General features: G+C 42.9%; 1 protein-coding gene across 14 annotated transcripts in view; it reads left to right on the top strand.

The window, feature by feature from the left end:
• LOC130188028 (focal adhesion kinase 1-like) overlaps nt 1–27,267 on the top strand; it is a 67,413-nt gene that overhangs the window by 12,179 nt on the left and 27,967 nt on the right. For 5 of the 14 annotated variants that reach the window (XM_056406081.1, XM_056406079.1, XM_056406080.1 and 2 more), the window contains 20 exons: nt 3,988–4,014; nt 14,317–14,603; nt 14,704–14,870; nt 17,172–17,259; nt 18,019–18,098; nt 18,277–18,339; nt 18,451–18,505; nt 18,888–19,028; nt 19,459–19,536; nt 19,645–19,752; nt 20,280–20,397; nt 20,776–20,806; nt 21,177–21,247; nt 21,675–21,692; nt 22,348–22,404; nt 23,492–23,512; nt 25,055–25,152; nt 26,043–26,127; nt 26,217–26,317; nt 27,145–27,260. In XM_056406081.1, coding sequence (XP_056262056.1) covers nt 3,988–4,014; nt 14,317–14,603; nt 14,704–14,870; nt 17,172–17,259; nt 18,019–18,098; nt 18,277–18,339; nt 18,451–18,505; nt 18,888–19,028; nt 19,459–19,536; nt 19,645–19,752; nt 20,280–20,397; nt 20,776–20,806; nt 21,177–21,247; nt 21,675–21,692; nt 22,348–22,404; nt 23,492–23,512; nt 25,055–25,152; nt 26,043–26,127; nt 26,217–26,317; nt 27,145–27,260 — 1,810 coding nt within the window. The remainder of the gene's footprint in view (nt 1–3,987; nt 4,015–14,316; nt 14,604–14,703; nt 14,871–17,171; nt 17,260–18,018; nt 18,099–18,276; nt 18,340–18,450; nt 18,506–18,887; nt 19,029–19,458; nt 19,537–19,644; nt 19,753–20,279; nt 20,398–20,775; nt 20,807–21,176; nt 21,248–21,674; nt 21,693–22,347; nt 22,405–23,491; nt 23,513–25,054; nt 25,153–26,042; nt 26,128–26,216; nt 26,318–27,144; nt 27,261–27,267) is intronic. The other 9 variants (XM_056406089.1, XM_056406090.1, XM_056406085.1 and 6 more) reach the window with 3 other exon arrangements.

The raw sequence follows: 27,267 nt of genomic DNA, 5'->3' as shown, positions 1-27,267 counted from the left end.
TGTTTGAGGACGCCTCACTCACTAGACGGACTGTTCTCCCCTTTCCCTCAGACTCCTGCCTCCAGTAGCGCCTTGCTGCGACCCCAGCTGCTAGCCACCACGCTACTAAGCACAGCAGCTACCTGGCCTCGCTGCCCCGGGTTGTCTCCTACCCTGCTCCCCACAGGATCTGGGCTGGGCGCCTGCGGCTGCTGGGTTACACCCCCAGCTTGCTAAGCTAGCAGCTAAGGGAGCTCAGCTAACGAGTGAGGGGCTACGGGCGCTCTCCTCACTGTCTCCTCTCTCTGTCTCCACAGTAGCCCTGGGCCACACAGGCACTCCAAGTGCTGTGGAGTTGCCACTTGCTGCAGCTGCCGCCTCCCTCAGACGTCCTCCTCCCTCTCCCGCCCGACAGGACCTGTCCTGCCCGACAGGACCTTGCTGCAGTAGGTGCCAGCTGCTACAGACTGCTGCCAGCTACACTGACCTTGCAGCCCCCTACCCTCGCCCTGCGTGGCTGTCTCCTCCCCTCTCCTCCTGCCCTGGGCCATGAGTGCTACTGCTGCTGCTACGTTGCCTAGCTGCGCTATACTAGCTATTACGGCTACCCCACCCGCAGCCTACCGGCTAGCTCTGGCTGCAGTCGTCCTGTCCTCCACACCTGGGCCACAGTAGCTGGTGCTGCTACTCTGCTGCTAGCTGCAGCTAGCCAGCTACTGGAGACCACGTCCGGCACACCTCGCTAGATGGTTGTCTCCCCCCCTGTCCTACAGACACAGGCCACAATGGCGGAGTGCTACCATACCCCCCAGCAGCTACAGCTACCGGACGAGGGAGGCCGTGAAATCAGGGACAGCGCCAGCAGCCTGCAGCAGCAACAGGGACCAGGCAGGCAGCAGTTATCTTATCTGGTTCGCGTGAGGACACACCCGCAGACCGGGGCCGGCGCTGATGATTTTTTTTCACAGGCCCAGCACAGCACATCCTTCGGTCTCTCCAGAGGATCGCCCATGCTCATGTCTGACTTAAGGGGCTTTTGTCAGGCTCTTTCTAGCAGACACTGCGCGTTCTGCAATCACCAGGGCGCGTGGGGACCTGGCCGATCTGGCTATCTGCCATGGTGCCCATACCCACACAGTGCATTACATGCCTTGCACTCGCCGCCGCCGCCCGCCTTCGTGAAAACAAAAAACTGTCAGCCATTCTCTTCAGACAACCTTTATTGGTGTAGCTCTAGATGCAGCCCACTAGCGCGGCCTGGCTGCCACTCAGACAGGTGTCTTTGAGGGTTGGGCCCTGATACAGCCACTAGTTTTGTTGGTATAGCTCAGCCACAGCTACTCTGTGGGCTGAGGTAGATACCAGTACTAGGTACCTTGCTGCGGGGGCAGGCCTTGCCTTGCTCCTGAGGGGGAGGCACAGTTTGGATTGCTGGCAGCTGCTTAGGGGTGACAGAGGCATGGGGGGGGGCCGCAGCAACAGATGCAGCCACAGCCTGACTTAGCCCAGCCACCAAGTGGCCTCCTACAGGAGTGAGTCCGCCAGAGACAAGGGTGAGGAGGTATCCCCCGCGGCCCACCCCCAGCGGAGGTTCGCCACAGCAGACTCCGCCTCAGCAAGATGGCCTCACGTGGTCCTCTAGTACAGAGTATCAGGACAGCTGAGGCTTTTGAGCCAGGTCCTGGCCACAGGCCACTGCCACTTAGCGGTTAATATACTCATACTGAATAGGGAATACCTCCTTGGATGGTCGCCTTGCCCCTGACGGGGCTTGAGGCCCAGCCTCCAGGGGCGGGCTAAGGCCCGTGTGCTACTTCACTCTCCCATCTGCCTTCTTCACCTGACCAATTGAACCCGGAACCTGACCACCCCGGGAGTAGCCACCAGGAGAATACTCCGGCGTTCCCCACATTTCGCTGATCTCTTGCAAACTGGGGTCTTCAACAGGGCCACGAATTTTGCTGGTATTCCCCGTGGCGCCACTTGGTTCCTCCCCTGTGCCAGCAGACTTCGCTGGCCGACGCCGGCGCCTATGCGGGACCCATGCACAGCCTAGCCTAGACATGCCGTCCCCAGCCGCCGCCAAGAGCGGAGGCAGGAGGAGCAAGAAAGCAGAATCAGTCATCAGCCAGAGACAGGATGAGGAGGATTCTTGGAGTGCCATCCGCAGACCGCTCGTGCAGACGTGCCCCTTCTCGGACAGAGGACGGAGGACACGTGCCTCGTGCTCACGCTACTCATCCCTCATACTCTTCTTCTAGTTAAGGTAACATTAGCTGCCATTGGCTGCCATTTCATCCGACAATGAACAATGACACGAACAGCTGCTGGCTGGTGTCCTCCTCCAGTGATCATCCCCTGAGCCCCCCGAGGGCTCTCCTCCAGGACTTGCCCGGGGTTGACACCCCATGCCTCGCCTCCCTTGGCAGAGGCAGAGCTGTGTTGTGCTCGGCAAAGACCTTCCTGTATCTGTCTTTGTGGCAGCGGAGCGTGAGGAGACGTCTGGAGAAAGTCCTCCTCTGTCCCTGTAGTAGGTGGTGGAGAGGGTGGTTAAGAAGTCACTCGCTGTGTCTTATTCCATATACTACATGCTAATTGTTTACAGTATTAACTAAATACTAATTATCACGGTATACTGTGTATTACTGTCATATGCCGTTTTGTTTAAGTAGTTAAAATAATCTACATTCCTAACCGAAAAAAATTACGAATGTAAAAAGATCTCTGAAAGGTTCTTGACGCTGCAATTTTATGGATGCAATTTACCGTACAAGATGTAAAAAAGTACATTATTTATTTTATACAAAGAAGAAAAGTGTATGGACAATATTTTATCTTACTGTTGATATTAAAAGACAAAGCGTTTGCATACTAATGTGCTGTGCTTGTTGCTTAGTAACAGATCAGCGTTGCAGCAGTGATGGACATTTCATCATAGTGCACATTTTATTGTAATATTTTTTACGTGAGATTGTAAAGAGCCAGGGAAAAGATGGGAGAGAGGAGTGGGGAGTCGAAGGTGACATGAAGGTGGTTATGAGGCAGATTTGAGAGTGGAACGAGGCCAGCGGGTGGAGTTAATACAGCATGACGGAGCGGATAACATATTCTGTCAACTCATAATTCTCGCCTGGCACCGACTGTCTGGGATATCGTATTAAACCCTCCTGATTCATTCGAGCTGCTGCACTGGTCACTGGCTGGTCAGTGAGCACCTGTAAACCAGTGGATTCAATTCAGTTTATTTTATATAGCCCAATATCACACTTTACAGTTTTTCCTCAGAGAGGGCTTTACAATCTGTACACTCACATAAAATAGAAAAAAACCCTTTCATGGGGAAAAAAAGGGAAGAAACCTTCAGCAGAGCAACAGAGGAGGATCCCTCTCCCCGGATGGACAGAAGCAGTAGATGTAATGTGTACAGAAGAACAGAGTTACAACACATGCAATGAATATGACAGAAATGTATGAATAATTAGTAATTAGCATTAATAATTGGGTGTGCTTCAAGGGATTAGAAATCAACCCCCATCAGTCAAATAAACTAAGCATTGTAACCAAATAGATCTGACAGTTGAACTTTCAAATAATGAAAGTCCTCTTTGATGTGTAAGTGAGTTGTTGTGCTAACATATGTTGTCACTCAGTAGACAGAACTAAATATATTCTCATTTCATTTTCTTCCTGTTATTGTAGAAAAGGGAAGCTCATCAAATTGGACTTGAAGTAGAATACAGTTTATATGAAGAGCAGTAGCTTGTTACCATACGTGGGGGGGGGGGGGATCAGTTGAATTGACAATTCATTGCTAAACGGTCTGGAATAAACACCAGAGTCTTCCAGACTGTCGGCCTCAGAAGAGTCTTACCCAGTAACTCCTCCAGCCCAGTGACACTTCCAATCACCATGTCGTACAGTGGCTGTCATTGATTCATTACATGAAGGTACTTGTGAATAATTCATTGTAACTTTGTCTCTTTTCCCCCTCGCCCTTTTTTGTTCTAGATATTTCCAGAATCACATACTACGCCGGTGAGTATTCTTTTACTTTTGTTAAAATACTGGAAAGTATTGTTGAACTTCCTGTCAAATAATGGGAGAAATGTAAATGACAACTAATGCTCACACATGTGCAGTGTGTCTGAATTATCACATCAAACTGGCATTATAAAGGTCTCCTTTGCACCAAACATAGCTTTGTTTTTGGTCAGAATTTAGTGCTGATATGGACAGAAATAAACCACTGAATGGAAATCACAATTTGATGAGATCCTTTAATATTATCCCATTATAACGTTATTTGGGCTTTGTCTTGACTCGTGCTTGAAGAAAACAGGTAGAGCTAAATAATTTCATATATATAGAGATGAGATTGTATGGCCCGAAGCGCCCGTCTCTCTCCATGGCTGTTGCTAGGTAACAGTTGATCCTATGCTTTCAAGGGGGATGTTGTATATTTGGAGCTGAGAGCGTGTCGTTCCTGAAAAGGACAGACGCCCAATTTACATTTCTTGACCTTAACTCGACGACTCCTGTGGGAGACGTGTTGCCAAAGTTGAGGTTAAGTTTGAGATTATCTAAAACTGATAATGAGATGATGCTTTCTTACTTAGCTTAAAGTAGCACGGCACAGTGTGCAGACTGGTTCTACTGAACATCTGCAGCCCATAACAGCCCTGAGGATCCTCAGTACTGCTGATAAGGAGCACAGCATCGTGCGTGGGGATCATACTGAACATAACCTTGAGCCGTTCAAAACTCTATTAATCATGCTATAACTTTAAGGGATGATAAGACTCAAATCACAAATACAGGTTTGATTTGATTTTGATTTGATATTCCTTTATTTGTCCCACAGTGGGGACATTTCAAAAATCACAGCAGTGGTGCACATCAGAGCATTCATAGAAAATAAATATAAAACACAAAACACAATAACAATACTAAATACTAATACTAAAATACTAAATATACAGAGGAAAAATAAAGTGCTGAGTTTGCCAGGATCTCCAGCGATCTACTGCAGTGTGCCGTGCAGCCTGATCTGAATGGTTAACAAGGTGGCTTTGGCATGTAAGAACCACATGTGGTTTAAATCCAGTAATTAATTCAAACTAAGGCTACATAACTCATATAGAGATAAGAAAATAACAGTATGAATTTATAAAAATAAAAAAACAACAAAAGGCTATTTCTATTTCGTCTTCATCATGTAATATTGCTTGTTCTTGTGTCTGATCAACACATCAAATCCTGGCTTATTGTGAAAGGTTTATGTGTGTGTATTGTTCATCCTCACGTTTCCTGTTGAGACTGCACTAGTTGTTTTAAACGACATCCAGTAAGTTTATGTTCCGGGGACAGAGCCCTTCAGTGGCTGTGGTAGTAATGACCGCAGCAAAGGAGGAAGTCAGCTGACATTGTGGTGACGATGTCAAGGTATACGGGCGGAGGTCAGTGTGGATCAACGGCTCCACGTAAACAGGGCAGACGGCTGGTTGTTTCCCCATCACCAACCACATTGGTTTCTTTTATGACCAAGATAGTTCCCCAACCTTAACCTTGTGGTTATTTCTGTAGCCGTGACGACAAAGACCAACAAACTCACCCATCGCGATGTCTGATCACGAAACGCATTTATTCTCTCACCGTGATTTGTAACCATTTTGGGAGGCACTGACAAATGATGTTGTCGGGTCATGAATATATAAATATTGTATTTGGTCTTTCATTTGGAGGACTTATTATAAGATACTTGAAAACATACCGCCATGCTCTGCATCAGTGTTTGGCACAACTGGATCACACTATGATTGTGGTCAGTGTTTTGCATTTGGATGCTCAGCTTGAACGTGTTAGCATTCATCTTGTGCTATCGCACGGCAGGGGAATTGAATGTCATATTTCTGTTTGGCCGTTGAAGAGCTGGCACGCTGCAGGAGCAGATGAAATATGTGTGGAGAGGAGGAGAGGAAGAGAGGAGGAGAGGAAGAGAGGAGGAGAGGAAGAGAGGAGGAGAGCCAACAGAGCGTGAGGACAGAGGGCAGTAGAGATCTGCTGAGGGCAGAAGAGATCTGCAGTAGAGACAGACAGGCGGAGGAAAACAAAAGAGAAAGGGAAACAAGTGTTGTAGGACCAAACAGTGCAAAGAGTGTGGTTCTATCAACAGAGTTATAAGTACCCTCAGATCAGGCAGTTTGAATACTTTCCTCTGCATCTTGTCTCACAAACAGTATTTTCTCCTCCTGTCTCTTTCCTTCTCTGCTCAACACACACACACACACACACACACCCTCGCTGCCTCTGCCTGTTAATGTTTTCGCAGCGTGGGCACAGCAGCATGTACCGAAAAACAGCAAAGGAGGAACACTCGGCTCCCACATGCACCCACTCACTTGTGTGTGTGTGTGTGTGTGAGAGAGAGAGAGAGAGAGAGAGACATTGGGATGATGTTTTGATCTAGTTCCCTTTCAGCTGCTCCAGAAGAACGCGTACAGAAGCCAGACAGAGCGACACACAGCTGACTGACAACCCACTTCTGCAACATCCATTTCTCTTCCCTTCTCTCCCGTCCAGGCTCCACCTTTCTCTTCAGGTCGCTGTCACTTTATGTCTCTCCGTGACATCAGACACCTGCTCTGACCGGGTTAACTCCTGCGGGCTCAGACCATTGTGGGGAAAGCTTTGGAGGACGAGAGGCTCAGCTTCTCTCTGGGGTTTCTCCACGTTCTCTTTTCATCACACTCAACTTATTTCTTCTTCTCTCTCGTTCTGAGGCAAATTTTCTTTTAAATCTTTCTTTCGTTATTTGATAATTCTGTTGTCCTTCAACGCTTCTTTTGGTCCACGTCTCGTCTTTCTTCCGTCTTCTTCTACCGTCGTCCTTTTTCCTCTCGCGTTCCCTTTTTCCTCCTGCGTCGGTCACTCTACCTTCCTCTCCCTCACTATGCTCCATTTTTCTACGCCCCTCTTTGCCCTACATTTTTGTCTCTTTCTTCGATGAAGCCAGTTTCTCTTTTCATCTCTCTCTCATTCGTTTTACCATCTCCTTTGGACAGTATTGTGGATTTACAGAACAAAACTACCGGTACTTCCTTTCTGGGATAAAAGATTTTGACTATGTACATCGTCTTACTTCGCCAGCAAGCATTGTCGGTGTGATTTCGTAGCCTGGATTTTTGACAAACAATACCAAACCAGGTGCCTTAAAATGTCTGGCTGCAGGAAGCTGCCTTCTTTGAATTTCACATCAAGGTTTGATTAAGTGGATCAGCAGCTCCAAACCCAAAGAGCAGAATTGGATATTTTGTGAGGATTTATTGGATGGTCTAATGGGTAGAAAAATGGGTAGAAGCTTGGGAAGCGTCCACCCTGCTGAAGTGTCCTCGAGCAACTTACTGAATCCTCTCCACCTACAAGGGCTGAATGAGGAAAAAGAAAAAAAACCTACCTTTGTATTTATACCGCATTGCACAATAGTAACGGTGTTTCTTTGGGGTTAAAGGTCATGACATGAATCAGACGGATTGTTTACTAAGAGCTGGACCCCGAGCCACTTCCTCAAGTTCCTGGAGTAATGCGTGTTTCAGCAAGCTTTGGGAAAGAGTCTTGTGATCAGAAGCTTGGATTACTGGACGACATACTGTACTTGTTTCTATCATCTCTGGGTTGTTTCAGCAGTTGCTTCTTTTGGTGCAGAACAAGGTCCGACTTCCAGATAGGGAGCTGAGTCAGACCTTTATCGACGTCGTTGGAGCATAAACGGTGACGGACTGGTATATTCTCTACCACTTGTGGGGACACTTGCTGTGTCATCAGTACAAAGGATATTTGACATCCTCTGTTTCCTCTTGCTTGGCTCTTTTCTAGAGTTACTTACAGCCCTGAGACACTGTCTTAGATAGATTTCTATTGAGTTTTCTGTGGCTACCTTGTGACGTGAGCATGTGGATATGATCACAACAATAACAAATGACAGCCCAGTTACCAGCACAGCAGGTCTCAACTTGTAACTTTTTAGTAAACACTTTTGGATCCTCAAGTTTTCTTGACTTATTCACATTTATATACGAGGATTTCTTTTAAATAGTTGCGGAAAGTCAGGTTAGGATCTGGTCCTAGTCCTAGGCTCTATGCTGTTTTCGGGGCCCAGCAAGTTTGTCTGGGCCCTGTGGCCAGACCTCGTACAGCGCCCCCTACTGAACAAATGGAGAACAGCGGCTGCATCCCTCTCTGCTGGAGCAAGGGGGCCTGCATCTACGCACAGCTCCCCCTACCAAGTAGGTACTAATACGTGTATTGATCAGCACACCATACCGTGTTCTGACCAATGCACCCTGTAGTTTGACATGTTCTTGTGAATTTAACTCAATCGTTAAGATTCACAGCTGCATAGTATTGGATCCATATACATGTTTATCAAATGTATTGTCTTCCTTTAGACAGTGCATCTTTCTCCACCATGGTATCATTATTTATAATGAATTACCATGCTTGTTTCTTCTCATCCTGTGAAACGTGCAGCTTTCCATCAGCCGTTTCCTTTAACTGAGATATGGTTTCAGCTTCATGGAGTCTGAATGAGACGGATTTGTGTATTTCATCACACTGGAATTTTGATTGTTGATTTATGACAGATGAGGTCCAGTTGGGGTCATCACTAAGAACAAATAGCCTGTTTTAACTTGTTATTACTGGATAATGAAAACAGGCTCAGTGAAGTCATGCATGACCAGCTGTCAGTTAGCGATGCTAAATGACAGATTAACCAAAACTATCCAATGAAGGGGTTACGTGTTCGTATGGCTTAATTATTACATTACTTGAGATAAAACTGAACTGAATTGCAACAATTAATCTCTTTTAGCTTCCCCCTGTTTGGAAAAACCAACTGAACTACCGTTTCTTATCTGGTAATTTGCACGGGTTAGACTTTTACTGAGCTGTAATTAGGTTGGTGAATATGAGTGTGTGGGGAGATGGTGGTTATCAGTTTCCCTGGTAGCTCTGATGTCAATGGAAAACACACACACAGACACAGACACACACACACTTGGTGCTGGGCCTTTGGGGTCACCATGGAAAAGCATTGTATTTATATGGATGTGACATTTGGACCTATAGATATCTATCTATGTTTAATTTATATTCATCTATATATAGATATACAACCAATGTTGCGACTTCTTCGTCTTCCCCTTGTGTATAGATAATGCGCATCCTTGGCAGAGGAGAGAGTGTAGTAGCATGGGGGGAAGGGGGAGGGCAGAGGAAATTGTTTGAGGATGAGAGAAAGATGAGAGGGATGAAGGAAGAGGAGAGGTGGTTCAATAGGACGGAGAAACACATGGAGATGTGAAGACGGGAACTAAAAGGTCTGTGAGCATGTGAGATGAGTGACTGGAGGAGATTAAGAGAGGGGAAGAACAAAAGAGTTACAGATGAAGAAGGGGTAAAGGACGGAGAAAGAAGGATATAGGGAGTTTGGCAAATGAGGCGGGCCAAAGAAAGGAAAAGATGAAGGCTTCGGAAAGAATAAAGGCATAAAGACCGGGATAAATATGAAGACAGAGCGATGGCAATAAGGAAATACAGAGAGGACTAGGCTCCCCCAGGATTGTGCTAACCCCAGTAACCCAGATACCAGTTAGGCGAGGAGATAAACCGTCCTTCAGCTGCCGCTACGGGACAGCTCAACCGTCTGTGCTTTAACAGGCTGACTGTCAGTCACTGGAGCCCCACTGAGAGAGGGGGTGGTGGGCCTGGCAGCCGCCTGCACCCCTCCTGCGTGCATGGCCTAGTTGATTTGATTCCTCGTCTTTTCTCTATTTGAATGTGTGAGGGCATGTATGCAGGGATTTATTCTAGTTATGTTGAGTAGAAATTGGTGCAGTGAGAAATAGATTCATTTATCCATGTGCTGTGTAGTCCACCTCATTTTAAAGCATCAATTTATGTATTTTGTGGTTCCCCAAAGCTGATTTTGGTCCACACAGGTGCAGCAGACAACTTGAAAGTACCAGGTGTCTTTACATGCTGGATAATATACACATTTTAAAGCATCTGATGGAAGATGTGTTCTGTACCACAAACGGATGCTTCGGCTTCATGTTCACCATGACATCTGCAATCTCAAATATTTTGTGGACAAACAGACGAATCATAACTTTTTCCAAATCTTTGTCGGAGCCAATTAAGCCAAACATTGAACTGTATATCCTCACATGTATTTTCTTCAGCCTGACTTCTCGGACTTTACATAAATTCAGTCACATACTGGTTTTTAGCTTCAGTATTAAAGGGCTTCCATATATTTAAGAAACACTGTTTCTGATCAAATAAATGTTGAACATACTACATTTAAGGGTTAAGTTTGCTTTAACTTTAGCATACAGTCGTTGTATACATACACCAAGGCAGCCATGTAGGCTGCCTGCTTCTCTAACAGGATTGTATCAGGCTTTATGTAGTAACACGGTTACGGTTGTATGTATGGTGGGTGTGTGTGTGAGATTTTGTGTCACTATTGTTTTCTCTCTCAGTGGGGTGTTACAACAATGCAGTGCTTAATATCTAATCTGATTACGGACTGACTGAGGCAGCAGCAGATGGCGGGTTTGTGACTCGCTACCTCCTCTGGTGGCGAGTAGCTGGTTGGTTGTATGGATCACAGCTTGTGTACATTCTGGACTTGTTTTGATAGCTTATGTTAATATTGTTTCATCATTAACCTTAAAAACAAAGGTCTATTGCATTTTTAAGATGTTAACATCATTTCTAGTACCTGTTTTTGTTCCAGCAACACTATGTACAAAAAACAAAATAAATATTCTGATGTTATTTCTGTGACTTTAACCAAACACAAAACCTGAAATGACATCAACTGTAAAGCAATAACACAATGATATATCAATAATTGTGTATATATATATATAGAATTGATGATCAACTATTCTATATTTATAATCGATGATATATCAATCAGTAATCCATGTTTTTTTTCTGTTTTCTTAGCCTAGTTTACAGAATTAAAAAAAAACTTTGCCATTTTAGGAGTGTAATGTGTACGTTTTATTGCAACTCTTCAGCAAATAGAGTGCAAAAGCGTTTCATTGTGCAAAGCTCTTTCCTTTCCATAACCTTGTTCAAAAACTCTAATGTAATGTGAGGTGTAGTTCACACAGCTTTGTAATTTGAAGCATTCCCAAGAAATACACAGAGCCAATCGGCCTGCTTAGAAAGCTAAACATCTCTGCAGCCATCGAAGGAACAGAGGACTAACTTATATCCACTGCGCAATCCCTCTAGCCATATATTTAAACATTTGTATCAGGTAAACCGGGTCTGTAGTTATTAGCAAATCCATTGCTATTGTTACAAAGACACTATATAATGTTATATTTGGATAAAAACAGCGGTGCACTCTTTAGGGATTGTAATAAAGCTCCTGATAATCCAGTAGCATCACACAGCCACAGTGATATCGCTTTGATTGGATGATGATTGATGATAGTAATACTGTCAGAGAACATTTATCATCTAATCTTCACTAATCTGTTGTATTAAAGCCTTGAGGGTATGTTGAGTATAAAGCCATCCGTGTGGATATGATTACTCTTATTACAAGCAGCATGAGCTCGCTTTTGTACGCAATGTACTTTTTCATCTGCTTCACCAAAACACCGTCAACTTTCCCTCTTGTCCCTGCTCTGTTCAGAACACACCTGGACATTTGAGCTAACAACCAACACTTGGCAGAGAATTAGAAAGCTATGTAATGTAGCATAAGTACAGTATGATGCACGATAACCTAGGCAGCGTCGTCACTTTTATTATTATATCTTATTACTTGTTTTCCTTGGTCACTGGAATGTGTGTACAGGTAATGGCTTTGAAAACATCACTTTATCTACAAGATTAAATACTTGGATGGATAAAACTTATTCTTGGGAAGTGAATATTTAAACAAATTGTATTAATTTGTTTTTGATACAGGTGCTTAAAAAAAGACACTTTCAGGCTCTTTGTGTACAAATGAAAGTCAATCACTTGGAAATGAAGTAGGATTGCGACAACATATGATTGAGTCATACACTTAACCAACAACATAAGGTTGAATAATATTTAAAAGATTAGGAAACGGTTTTCATAGAACAATCACAAAATGCACTGAATACACAGGATGTAACAATGTGTGTTGGACTTGTGCACATACACACACGCACACTATTGATACAGCAGATTCTTACAAGAGAGTGCTGAGTCAAATTATTAGATGCATAATGTCCTCCTTTACACTAATGCAGTCACTGCGTGTACACACACACACACACAGGCGTGCGTGTGTCTTTGAAGAGGCAAGCTGTCAAAATGCTGAACCAACTTTTCCCTGGATCAGTCTGCAAATTTCTGTCTCTTGTTTCTTTCTCCCCTTTTTTCTCTGCATGAAGTGATGTGACCGTGAACCTGAACACAACACGGAAACATGCTGAATGTAGAGATGTGATGTTCACAGTCGTGTTTTTTGTGCTTGCTACCGGCTGTTAAGAACAGCAGTGAAACAACCAGCGTCGACAGCAACAGAAAGAGTTTGTCAGTTGTATTTATCGTCTCCATATTCACTGGATAAGTCATCGAATATAACAAAGTAGATCTTTCAACCTGGAATAACAGATCACACCTTTTGGATTTCTTTTGGTAAGATATTTAGTATATATTTTGGGTCAGCTGTAGCTCATGGGGATGGGTGGTCGTCTGTAACCACGAGGTTGCCGGTTCGATCCCTGCTCTCCCCGAAGTGTCCTTGAGCAAGACGTTGAACCCCCAGTTGTTCTCTGGGCGCTTCACTGCAGCCCACTGCTACTTAATAACTAAGGATGGGTCAAATGCAGAGAAGAATTTCCCAATAGGGATACATACAAATGTACATTTCTTTCTTTCTTTCTTTCTAGTTGTAGATTACATTCCAATAGTGGAAGTGAGTCATACAATTAGTCAGTCAATCAGATTCTGTTTACTTTTGTAAGAAAGCCGCAGATAGAGTTCACAGTCAGCTGAAATCAGCCACTGTGGTGAGGATGACTCAACAAAGCCTGCAAGGATATCGAGGAAGTGACCGCACGGCACAGGAAGCAGCAGAGCTTGTGTCTCGCACATGGATGTGTTAATATGAGCCTACAGTAGAAACAAGCTTCAAAGAGGGCGAATTCCACACAGTCTCTGCTAAATACACGAAATAGAGAGTCAGAGACAAACAGGATCTGAGGAAATGGATCGTTTGTGTTTGCTGGATTACAAATGTCTTTATTTGTCAAGCAGTGCAGTTTGAACATTATTCCTGCTGTTGTCTCATACTGTGGTAAAGATTACAAGGGAAGCAAGCTATTGTTTCGTGACAATTTAATAAGTATAATGTTGTACTCCTTTTTCCTAATTAGACATCTTGTGATTCTGTGAGCTCATCCTGCTGTTATGCCACCCACCCGCAGCCACTACCATTCAAGCTGCTATACCCGACTACAGCCGCCGCCATTAAACCACCATGTCCAGAACAATTTACTAATCCTCCCAGAGCAGACTTTAACGTGTCAAGACAGAATTTAGAAACCAGCAGATTGGAAACTGCCACCTGGTAGCCATGCAACTGGTTGAGAACAGTAGAAACCTGACTCACAGAGACTCTGGTATGCCTTGGACATGTTGGCCAGGTATGACTGAACCACCAGGTGACCGTAAGCTGAGTGCTCGACTAGAGTCACCGTGTGGTTGATTTAGCAGGAGTCTGTCCACTGGGAATCAATTTATAGAAGCTGATTTGTGGTGAGCGTTGAGTCTCGGAGATCTTTCTAAAAAGTAAAGACATTGAGTCAGTGATTTGCTGGTGGAAATGGACTCGTGACTGACTGCCTAAAGCTCTCTGAGTTTCTCCAGTTGTTTTTAGTCTCCATGTGGCTATTTATCTCTTTCCCACCTGGATTGTTTTCTTGAGTGAGAGTGGATTTGCATCAGTTCTCTTTTATGTCTTTATGATTTTTTTATGTACTCTGTTTTTGTATCATGACTACAGTATTGAGTGCAGTGTGAATGGCAGGCTAGTGGATGCCTGAGAGGCTGTTTTATTGTGTCAGCTTTTCTTGCAGTGGCTTCAATGGGTTGATAAAGTTCTCTTCACGTACCCTAATCACCCTTTTGCTCGTTGACTTTTATTTTTCTCGAGTGTGTCATGCTCATGGTAAATAATGGAACGTATTTCCAATGAAGATCAAAGATATGTTAAAATGTACAACGTCACATTTTGACCTCTGTCCTCTCTGTTTTGCCGCCTCTCTTTTCCAGAATATGACGGACAGTTAGCCCCCGCAGGAGGATCTGAATCGGGCATGGCATCGTCTTCCTACTTGGAACCCAACCTCAATCACTCCGCAGCGAGTGGTTGTGGGGTTAAATCCCGGTCTGTGATGCCTGGTGGTACCGGTGGTGGTACCAGTGGCTCTGCTGGCGGCCTTGAGCGGCCCTCAGGCTCCATGGACCGGGTGCTAAAGATCTTCCATTATTTTGAGACGAACAGCGAACCATGCACCTGGGCGAGTAATATCAGGCATGGAGATGCTACCGATGTCAGGGTGAGACGCACACACATTTCTTACCATTCTAGCCCTCCATCGTCAGCATTTCTCTGATTCTCATGATTTCTCTTTGTTGTACTTCCTCTCATTTCAACAGGGTGTTATTCAGAAGATAGCAGAGATCCACAAGTTGCGCTGTGTGTCCTCTCTGGGCCTCCGTCTGACCCATCTGCACTCTGATGCACTCCATTGGTTACACCCTGATTTGGGCGTGTGTCACATCAGAGAAAAATATGAGAAACAGCACCCCCAGGAGGAATGGAGGTAAGATGACAACATGGTTTATGCCATCCGCTTCCTCTCATGTCTTTCCACGTTCACTTTTTCCACAATGGTTATTAGATATAATCAAGAGGGAAACCTCTTTCTTAATGCTGTGATGATATCAAACAGCTGGCCATATCACAGGTTCACACGGGTAAGCTCAGGTGCAGAAGAACTGTCCGACTCCAGGTTTGAGAGACAAATGTTTTTACTTCAAAACAGACTGGTCATGAGTGAATCGACACAAGGGACAACACACACAACAATCTGGCAGGGGACAAGGCAAAGACTGGGAGAATATATAAGAGGGGGGGGAAACACAGGTGTGGGACATCGGGGATCAGGGAGACGGGAGTGGCTGGGGCAGGTGATGGGAATGAAACAATCAGGAAAGGCTGAGGGCAGGTGCAGGGAATGATCAATCACTGGGGAGACAGACACAAAATTCACAGGGTGTTACAGGCCAGGTAATACTACATAATATATATTCTCGTAAGATGCGGACAAAAGAACGATTATACCAGAAATATGGTCTTTTAATAAACCTACCTTACCAGCTACAGCTATATTACATATGGTCCCAATTAAACTATTGTATACAACCAATAAACCTAAAACATACTATTATGAATCACCATGCACAGCCAGTAAAAATAATTAAATATTGCTCCTTTTTGCGATGGTCCCTGTGTGTATTTTCCTGGGGTTTCAAACGTACTCACATAATGTGTTTTCTCATTCATCCATGGTGGATGACGTTTACTTAAATTCAATGGGTCAAGGTGACTTCACTGTGCAGGTTCGTGACATGAAATGAGTCGTTGTTTTGGGTGTATTTGCTGCCTATTATTAAACTACAATCTGTCGAGCTTTATTCTTCCCATGTGTTTGGTGCAGCAGCCTCCTCATAGGCCACATGGGGATGGTCTTCTCTGTTTGAGGAGGGGTTTGAAGGGAAGCTGCTTTATCTGTTTTCAACCTACACTAAAACTATGCTGGCGCTTGGCATCTTCAGTGGATATTGTTCACAGCTCTTCTTACAATTCTATCTTTTGTCCTGTAGTTGATGCGTTATACTCAACATCCTTAACATTTGAATGAGTTCAAAATTAGCTACTTGTTCACACTGCTAACATGTAGCTGAGTGGCTCTGCCAGTTGTTGCTGCTTTGCAGAGCTGCAAGCCCACAGGAGTTTCTGCTGCTGCCGAGCTATTGTTAGAACAGCAGGAGTCACCCGGGGGATGGACTGACTCTCTCGCTCACTCCTCTCTCGCTCCCTCGCGTGTTTCTCTTCGGTCTCGTGCGGCACCCAGTCGCTCCTTGTCTCTTTGATCCTTCTCTCCATCCTTCTTTCTCTCATCTCTCACATCTGTGCTTTCTATATTCTACCAGCTCTCTCTTTTCTCTCAAACACGCATCATCTCTCTTCTCCTAATCTCTTGTTGGTTCATTCATGATAGAACGAGGATGTTTTATTCCTTTTTGTCCTTAGCCTTAATTTCCTTTGTTATTTAACTTCAGGTCTATTGCATCACAGCAGCTCGGAGCTCGCTACTCTCCTGACCCATTTATCTCCACTGTAGTCACTGCAATATGTCATAAAATTATATGTCACTATAAATGACGATGGCCCATTTGGGTACTTCTGTGCACAGTTAACTGGCAAGTGTAACGGCAGGAATCTCTTAATGCTTTATGGTATTGCAAGGTTATCACTTTCAGTTAGTTCATTGCCAGTAAAATATGAAATGGTGTCTTCCTGTGCCACCAGAGAGTAATACAGTGAGTAGAAAGAGCATCTTCCAACCTTAACGTTTGCTCTGAGTTGGCAAACAGCCACTCTGCTGAAGTGACGTTGAGCCCGACATGGAATCTAAGCTCCATGGGCTCGATGAAGTAGCTAACATGCCATGTAAACCCCCTGTGAAGGAAGAGCAATAGGAATGAAGAACATAGTGCAAAAAGCAAGCACAAGATACCTTTACTAGCAACACGTGACAACAAAAACGACTTCTTGAACTTCTTCTTTGTAAAAAAGCATCTTTGTCATTTTTTTGTGTTCATTATTTCTAATACAGAAGTGGGATTTTTTTGCAATCGGGTACATGTCACGGATTCAGTGGTATACGCTCACATAACCAGCGTTCAAATGTATTGAGGTCTGTGTATGCGTCAGCTGTACGTATGAGTAAGCATGCTCCTTCTGTCTCTATACGGGCATTGAATTTATATTCTGCAGGTTATTTATCGTGTGTGTGTGCGCTGACAGTATTCAGCCAAATTGTCTCTGTCATTCTCAGGTATGAGTTGCGGATGCGGTACCTTCCGAAAGGTTACCTCAGCCATTTCTCTGAGGACAAACCCTCCCTTAGCTACCTATATCACCAGGTGAGGCAACTTGGCAGGATCACACACGAAGGACACAGAAAGGGGTCCTTATGAAATATTATTCACGAAAAACATATTTTTAATCTATAATTTTCCTGAACCAGTTCTTCTATCATATAAGATCTGTCACTTGCTCCCTGTCACTTTTTCATCTAACCATGCAGACATACCTCCAAACAGATTACTAACAACTAAATACTTAACTGATAGGAATGTTGTAGCTCGTAAATGGGACTGCAGTATTGCTGTATCTAAAGAGCAGTGTTGTTATTAAACATTGGGCCTCTTTCACTGATATCTTATGTACTTTCTAATATTTGGTCATGAGACAGGACAAGAGAAGTCTGTTCTTAAACCACAGAATTGTTCGCACCTGTGTTCTTATAATGACGAATCCCATCGTCATCGCAAAGCCTAAAGCGACTCAAGAGTGTCACTCTGCAAACAGATCTGCGTCGTCCTGGCAGATGCGTTCCTTCCTCAGGGCACACTCTGCACCATCCTGCAGCAGCAGTAAATATGCCAGTGTGCAAGAAGGCCCAGGATGCAGAAATAGGGCAATTTTTGGAGGGGATGTTTCCCAATCAAATTATACAATTGTAATCAATGAAAATAATAGCAAATTCTGAATGAAAAATATAGTATTTTAATTATAAGTCTGTCAGAGAATAGGATTGTAGGACTGTAGAGTTAGTAATGCATGCACATGTATAAGAGCGGTTGGTGAATGAGTTGTTCTGGTGCACTGTGATTCGACAGGTGAAGAGTGACTACATGCAGCATATCGCTGATCAGGTGGATCAAGAAGTTTCTCTGAAACTGGGTTGTTTGGAAATTAGGTGAGAAAAACACACTTGTTCTTATGCCACAATCCTGACAAAAATCAGCTCAATATACTGTTTTCTCAAACCGGTATCTTGACTACTAGTCACTGCTTGTGTCAGACGTTTTCCAGAATATGTGCATTTTATTATTCATCATTTAATATTGTTTTGCTTTTCTCTGTGCATTTTAAAGGAGGTTCTTCAGAGAGATGCCAGGCAACGCCCTGGATAAGAAATCCAATTATGAACTATTAGAGTAAGAGATTAGAGTTTATCTGCCTCACACTGTGAACCACCTCGAATGTAGATTCTAAGATTGTAGATTTCAAGTATTTAAAGATAAATTTTTTCCTTCTGTCATGTTTAGGAAAGACGTTGGTTTAAGAAGGTTCTTCCCCAAAAGCCTGCTGGACTCCCTCAAGGTGAGGCTAAACTACTGTTAATGTAGGAAAGGCATCAGTGACTTTCAGCTCCCTGACCAACCAGCCATAGTCTCCCATTAAAGTCCCATTTCAGAAGAAGTATCACAGAAGTGTCAGTGATGGAAAGTCTTTCGGGAATCCGAGGCCCACTTAGCCGGCTGGATGAGCTAATGGCTGTTTGACTGAGGTGCCGGCTGACTGGCAGGGAGACTAACTTGATGACTGAGTGGATCTCTGGCTGAATGTCTTTATAATCTGAATGTCTGGGATTAAGTTAAATGTCCTGTCGTCACCCGCTGTGTGCTTTGTCATGTCTTTGCTCTGAACCAACTTTCTCCCAGAAAGACCCATGGACATGTTTTTTTTTCTCCCGCTCTGTCAGGCGAAGACTCTGCGTAAGCAGATCCAGCAGACCTTTAAGCAGTTTGCTAACCTCAACGATGAGCAGAGCATCCACAAGTTCTTTGAGATCCTCTCTCCCATCTACCGCTTTGACAAAGAGTGCTTCAAATGTGCTTTGGGGGTACGGCAACACTCGATTTACAGAGACAAAAGGTGTTGCATCTAAAGTTGGAAGGTGCATTTTCCATACCTGAAAAATCCGACTGATTCACGAGGTTGGACCTATTCACGACATGTAAAGTAGAATTCCCTCTTTAATTTAAATGGCTTGTCAGAGCCGTACAAGATGATGCTAGCAATGCAGTTTATGCATTTGCACAGCCCTGCTTCACATCACTATATTCTTCTTATTATCACCGTCACCCACACAATGCAGACTTTTCTCTCTACTAGAAGCCACATTAAAATCCAAAGTAGTAAACACATATAAGAACATTGCAATCGTTTATGCTATTAATATTGCATGTTTCCCAGTACGATGTTTAGTAAATAATGCAGATGATACGATGAAATGTGACATCTATTTAAATACTGTATGTCTCCCTCTCCAGTCTAGTTGGGTGATATCAGTAGAGTTAGCTATCGGACCAGAAGAAGGAATCAGCTACCTCACAGATAAGGGCTCAATGGTGAGTATGCACTGAGACGACTCCACTCACAAGCTCCCCGGGCAAATGTGTGTACCAACATTATAAGTGTTTTTATTTATTTATGTGTATCTGTCTTTGTCGTTGCAGCCTACACACTTAGCTAACTTTAACCAGGTTCAGTCCATCCAATACTCTGCTTTGGAAGAGAAGGACAGGAAAGGCATGTTGCAGCTCAACGTAGCAGGAGCTCCAGAGGTGAAGACACACACACACACCTTTCATACGATATCCTTGGCTTTTCAATTGTAGGGTGGGTCATTGTGAAACATTACTGCCTGTTGTTTGGATATTGTTTGCATTATTACCGCATGTTATATTTTAAGTAGAAGTGTAAATGTATACAACACATAAAATAGCTTCAGCTTGTTAAACGTTGTACTTTAAGCTGTAGTAACAACCAATCTGCAGTAGAATACGATACAGGGAAAGAAGGAAACAGCCCATGGGGAGGGTGAAGGCGGGTGTTGCCATCTGCACTTGAGTGTCGACGTGAGTGTGTCTGTCGAGAGTGTGTGTGTGTGTTTGCAGCAGGCTCTTCTAGTGGAACAGCATGTGTGCATCAGTGCTAGAGTATCTGTGTGTGGATGTGCGTGTGCGTGCGTGCAGGACTGGATGTGCTCTGGTAGAAGACGTTACTAACAAAGCCCTCACTGTGTCACTGTGAAGCAACGCTCTGTCCCACTAAATCATGCGTGTTTGTGTGCTTGTGTGTGTGTGTGTAGCCCCTCACAGTCACCACGGCATCGCTAACTACGGCAGAAAACATGGCTGACTTGATTGACGGATACTGTCGACTCGTCTCCTCAGCTACTCACTCCTTCATTGTCAGAGTGCACAAAGGTGAGGCGACTACTACTTGATTTGTTTTGTGTTTATTTACACCGACATTTAGATAGTTTGGGCTCTATTGCAGCATTTCAATGGTCAGGTTGTGTGCATTTTATGACTATTGGGATCATTTCTATGTGGTTTAACTTGAAGCAAAGAAAAAATTAGCTTCTATTATGAATCGTAGTACTCAAGGTTTCAAATTTTTGCCGGACATTTTTCATTCTGATTGTGTCTAACGAGGGTTTAAGCTGGTCGCTTTAAATAACTAGACAATTTTTGAGCTTGTCTTTTCTAAAAATGAATCTGCTACTAAGAAATGTTTACAGCGATGTAGTTTGAACAAGAGGCCACTCTGTTCCGTGTCTAATTCATGTGTTCATTTTGCAGAAGGGGACCGAGCTCTGCCGTCCATCCCCAAGTAAGTCAACAGACACATTTGGTCTCATTAGCTGCTTCATCAAGTAAAAACAAGGTGTGTGTCTCCTGGTATACACAGAGGAAGTTTAGTCAATGTTCATCAGCTAATTTCTTCTTTTGTCTGGCTTAGTAGTTATTTCAGTCCTTTAAAGTCCTTGATTGGCTCATACTGTGGATAAATATCCTGCACAACATATTTACATATGTGTTCTTTTTTTTCTTAAAAATGTTCAGCTTGGAAAAGTTACACACAAGACAGGATGTGGGAGGATTCTCCATTCCTCCTCCGCTTATCTTCACAGCGGCATCTGGATGCTTTAGGTTTGGGTTAATGCGAACTAAATAGGATTTTCTCTTCATCTCTTTCCCAGAGTATCAAATCATGAGAGGCGGATGGAAAAACGAATGGAAGGAGTACGGACCCGAGCTGTTTGTGTCTCAGGTACAAGTCCCCGTCTCACTTTCTCTTTTCCTGTTGGTCTGTTTCTCCTCTGTTGATTTCCCTGTCTGTGTGCTGCTTTAAATGTCATGAGTGACAGAGACTGCTCACAGTTGGATAAAGGGTTCATAGATATGTGTTCGCACCCTGTTCCCTCTATAAAGCCTCATCTGTGTGTGCAGTGAAGGGTCCTTGTCTCGCCAGATGTCCCCATGGAGAGCTTTAGTCACTGTCACTCTTCCTGTGTCCTGACTGTCTACTGACCTCGGACTGACTCACAGTTACACAGAATTTAATGAAAATTAACCTTAAATATAGTATTGAGTCAATTACTAACATCTGTGAACTCATTTGTTTTTCTCTTAACAGCCAAACTAATGCTTCTGTGTGTGTGTGTGTGTGTGTTTCATGCTGCATGGGGCTTTTGCAGGTCACACTAGTGGTGATGGTAAACAAAACTTTTTCTGCACTAAATTAGTAACTTAACATAGTTCTTTCTGTGTGTGTGAGCTGTATCTCTGCATCTGCCCGTAGCTGATTCAGCCTTATCCGTGACTCAACCTATTTTTCTTCAACTTGTTTCTGTGGAAAGAATGAATGTTTCCATCCCTCCCCTTTCCTATCCGCTACTGTCTGTGTCCTTCTCTTTATTGAACTCTTCTGTCACACAATCCTGGTGCGCAGTTGTTTTATTGTATATGAAGGTTTAACTTGTTGTGCACGTGTTGGGAATCCGGTATGGTGACGGTCTTTTGGAAAGGTACGTCTGTCTGATGATGGTGTGTTTCTGTTACTGTCATTTTCACTACTTTGTCTGTGGAATTGTGTTCACTCAACTACTCGAGTGCGTTATAATTGCAGTATTACAACAACAAAAAGCCAGGTAATACAGAGAATTTTGATATATATATATAAAAAAAGAGACTTTTGGTTAGTGTTGAATCCTATTCTGAATACTGTCCAGGCGTCTCAGCTTGTTGCATCCAGGAGACATTTGATATGTGAACGTGTTAATACTTTGTATCCGTATTGTGTGTGGCACCAACGGAGACTTGATGCCGCTCGGCTCTTTGTCCCCTCCCCACTTTGCTCTGGCTCTGTAGAAACGGACGACTATGCGGAGATCATAGATGAGGAGGACACGTACACGATGCCTTCAAGTAAGTACAAACACACATGCACACACCCAAGTGACAGGTCGTCATTGTGCACCTGTGCGTCAGCGCTCGTGATCACTGGACCTCTGCAGACTTGTGCAACACACGGTGTGTGCAAACTAGTGTCAGTTCATGTGTGTGCAGGATTTGTGTCAGGAGGTGAATGTCATTATAAATGTAGACTTATTTATTGTGTTTCACGATATCTGAGCGTATGATTTCGATGGGACAAAGGATCATATGGAATGATCGCACGCTCCCAGGCTTTATCTTGGCTCTGTAGAAGCCATAAACACGATAACTAATGTATTGTTTAATCAAGGGATTGGCATTGTGGACTGTGGTCCCAGTAAGTGTAGGATAAGTATGGGTATTATCATGCTGTAAATGAGCTGTTTCAAATGTGTCACCACTCTACACCAAAGAGGAGCATTTAATGATACATCAATGATAAATCAATTCAGGCTTCTGTTTTGAATTAAACTCTTTTTAGATTGGTGGACAAATATTTGTCATTTTCCGTAGTTACTTGTGGCAATTAAATAAAAGAAGAAATTACTTGAACCACATACTCCATCTATATTAAAAGGGCTGCAGTCTGTATTTCTTTAAGCTTCCTCAGATTGCTTTGAGACGTTCCAGTAAACATTTGACAAATGGCTCCATCTACTGATAATTATCATCATGATAAGTGTTCATTGTGACAATTACATGAATGTAGATGCAACTGAATTATTATCTTAAGACATATGGGGAAGGACCTGCAGCGTAATGCCTGTTCGCCAGGTTTAGTGCTGTTGTTCATATTAAGCTCACCGCACTGCTAAATGTTAGTGCTACACATGTACACCATGTAGAGGAGCTGGAGATGAGCGAGGTCACCGTAACACATTTAAGCTGCCTCAAAATGTTTCCCCGTGTAGCACAAGCACATGCCGAGAGAGCAAGCAAGTGTAAACGCGTGCAGAACCTGAACTGCATCACTGTCACACTGACCTCATGGCAATTGTGAAATGCTGCAGTCACAATTATAGATCTCTGTACTCACAGCTAGTTATTTCTGTCTCCTATCACTAACCCATTTATCCAGAATACTATGGACTAGATCAAGGTAATGTTTGTACGTCTGGTTGTAGTGTGATGGCACTGTGATTGTGTGGTTGTTGTGGTCTTTATTTTATGTTTGTTTTTCATGTTTTGTCTATTCTATGCTTGCAACTGTAAAATAAATCTGAATGCATTTTGGTATGTGCACCCTGTTGATTTGACCCCCCGCCCTCCTCTGTGGATGTTTGATGTCAGTTTTGGGCTGAATTGGTGAAAGCTTCAGAGCAGAACCCAAGTTATTGGACAAGGATCTTTTTAAGATTCAGGAATTTAAAAAAGGGTCAAACGAGCTGTCATCACTTGACTTGCAGAATAATGCAAGTTGCTGAAGCACATTTACTGTTCAGGGATAACAACGACAAGTCAACAGTTCAAAAACATTTTATACGCCGTTTAACCAGGCAAGTTGACTCGGAGCATTTTCCTTTTTACAACGTTGTCCTGGAGCAGAACGTGCAGGAAGAGCGACGGGTTTAATTAGATACATTTTAAAACCAAAACCACAAACAAACAGGGTCGTCCCATTGTTTAACCATAATGATCGACTTCTCTCAGATCAGGTTGCATGAGCGACATTTAGAGGCATTCATTATGGCCAACTGGACATTTTTGTTACTCTATGTTGAAACTTCTTTTAGTCTCTTTCCCATGACTGGAATTTTATTGCACAGCTTAGTTGTCTCTAAGGGACATTTCACAACAGTATTAAAGAGAATGCTATATTCTTTTGCTCATTACATGGACAAAGTCAGGTCAACAGTGTCGGCAAACCACCAGCCTCTCAGCAGCCTGCGGCTCACAGGCCGTATGATTCTTATTTTAAAATAAAACGTGTGTAGTAGCCTCACTGGACAGTAAGTCCTGAATGAATTTGACTGACTTTAATAACATATTACAAATTCAAATTATTTTAGCACAAAATAATTGTACAGCTGGTCCTAAATCAGCCGGTGAGCTTTGAATTACATTTCACTGCGATACAATTCACCTGACTTTATCCATAATACATTTGATTTAATGTGGACATTCATGTTTATTTAATTCATATATACATTGAGTGTTACTGGCTGTTGTTTGTCTGTTACATGGCATGTCTGGTTGTGTTTTACTGGCGCTGTTGTTGCATGCTGTTGACGTTGAGCTGTGCTGATTGCTGGAGAAATAAGCTTGTCAGAGTAGGAATGGGGATTATTTATCTGGAAATTCAGTATAATGCAATTTGAATATCAATGAAGGCACTACATAATATTTACATAATAATAGTTTCCAGAGCTATGTCTCCTCTTAAATGGTAACTGTGCCTCATTTGTATGATTTAACTGAAAAAATGTGTTTCAAGAGTTGATAAATGACACAATCAGTTTTACATTTATCATCCTTTAAGAAAAGCAGATTTAAACACTCTGCACACTGCAAAGTACTCTGCCAAGCTTGGTAAATGCAAGGCTGACTATGACGTGTATTTGTGGGCACTGACGTGGAGGTCTTTTTCTGTTTGTGTGTGTGTATCTGTGTGTCAATGTCCATGTGTATTCTGTGTATATAGCACGGGACTATGAGATTCAGCGAGATTGTATAGAGTTGGGACGCTGCATAGGCGAGGGTCAGTTTGGAGACGTCCACCAAGGAGTCTACATCAGCCCGGTATGTACAGGAGCCTCTTCCTCGCACGTGTTATATCTGAATAATCTAATTAATACAATCCAGTAAAGATTCACCAAGTGGTTGAGTGCACATGTTGTAGCATTTAACCATTCGCTCACGTCTGTCGACATGTGACAGACATTTACTCGTCTCTTTTGAAGCTATACCAAAAATAATCAATTGAATTTGCATCACAATTACTGCATATATATATATATATATATATACACTACCGTTCAAAAGTTTGGGGTCACCCAGACAATTTCGTGTCTTCCATGAAAACTCACTTTTATTTATCAAATTAATTGAAAATTGAATAGAACATATAGTCAAGACATTGACAAGGTTAGAAATAATGATTAATATTTGAAGTATTAATTTTGTTCCTCAAACTTCAAGCTCAAAGGAAGGCCAGTTGTATAGCTTATATCACCAGCATAACTGTTTTCAGCTGTGCTAACATAATTGCACGGGTTTTCTAATCAGATATTAGTCTTCTAAGGCGATTAGCAAACACAATGTACCATTAGAACACTGGAGTGATAGTTGATGGAAATGGGCCTCTATACACCTATGGAGATATTTCATTAGAAACCAGACGTTTCCACCTTGAATATTAATTTACCACATTAACAATGTATAGTGTGTATTTTTGATTAATGTTATCTTTATTGAAAAAACAGTGTTTTTCTTTGAAAAATAAAGACATTTCTAAGTGACCCCAAACTTTTGAACGGTAGTGTGTATATATATATATATATATATATTCTATTCTTTCAACTTTCATTTTATTTCAATAGGTGATACATGTGTTCTCTGTGTCTTTTTTATTGGCTTTTTTTTAAATTAGCTTAATATAGACGCCTCTAACTTGGATCTGTTTCCTGCAGGAGAACCCAGCCCTGTCTGTGGCAGTGAAGACGTGTAAGAATTCAACATCCGACAGCGTCAGGGAAAAATTTCTCCAAGAAGCCTGTAAGTTCAACAGTTATTCCCTTTATAGAGTTTGCAGAATAGCCTTTTAGTAGAGAAAAAAAAAGACCCCCACTCATCTTTCTCCGCAGTGACCATGCGTCAGTTTGACCACCCCCACATTGTAAAGCTGATGGGTGTCATCACTGATAATCCAGTTTGGATCATCATGGAGCTCTGCACACTCGGAGAGGTATGACACTGATAACCATTTGTATCCGTATGTACAGAATCTGCTAATTTACATGGATGTGTGCACAAGTTAAAAAGCTTATTTAGGTAATCACAGTACACCTAGGGCTCATTTTCTAGTCGTACAAAAGGAGAAAGAATGAGGATATCTTTTCTTTTTCAAGGCTGGTTGTACATCAGATTATAGAAACAGCTGCGTTTTAATTTATTTTGAGTATCTGTGTCGCACAGTCAACTCAGCTCATTTTAGTTTTTCATTCTTTTCTTCTCTTCTCTTTGTTTTACTGTATCAATCTGAGCTCTGTTGACTGTCAACTTTAGTGAACAGTGTCTTCGCGAAGCAGGAAACACAACAAAATGCGGAATTGTCAGAACAAGAGTTTCTTACCTGGTAATAAATTGTATTTACTTTGGTTTGAAAAACGATTTGTTTAACTTTTATATATTTGTTTGGTTTGTGAAATTGATTTTCCATATAAGCACTTTTTAGAGCACTCTTTTCCATCTGAGCTCCAGATGCACCACATGACATATGAAGGCAGCAGAGCAGGAGACAAGGAGTCACCTCCTGCCTTGGTTGAATACACCCACAGGCTCTTCGTCATATTTAGTTTGGATGATGTCTGCGTTAATTTCTCGCATTTGTCTTCACTGTTCCTCTCTTTCTACCCCTCCGTCTCAATGTGTCATTCTGTTGCTCTTTGTCTCACTCATTATATCTGTCTATTTCTCCTACTTTTCCTGATGTCTTTCATCTTATTTTGCACCAACTATTATTGCTCTCTGCATTTCTTTCACGTCCGTTTGTCTTTTGTTTTGTTTCCATAGTTACGGTCCTTCCTCCAGGTGAGGAAGTACAGTCTAGACTTGGCCACTCTCATCTTGTACTCGTACCAGCTCAGCGCGGCACTGGCATATCTGGAGAGCAAGCGCTTTGTGCACAGGTATGCG

This window comes from Pseudoliparis swirei, chromosome 22 (genome assembly GCF_029220125.1).
Source record: "Pseudoliparis swirei isolate HS2019 ecotype Mariana Trench chromosome 22, NWPU_hadal_v1, whole genome shotgun sequence".
NCBI lineage: Eukaryota > Metazoa > Chordata > Actinopteri > Perciformes > Liparidae > Pseudoliparis > Pseudoliparis swirei.
Note: the sequence above shows the minus strand (reverse complement) of the source record. Positions and strands in the feature narration are given on the sequence as shown.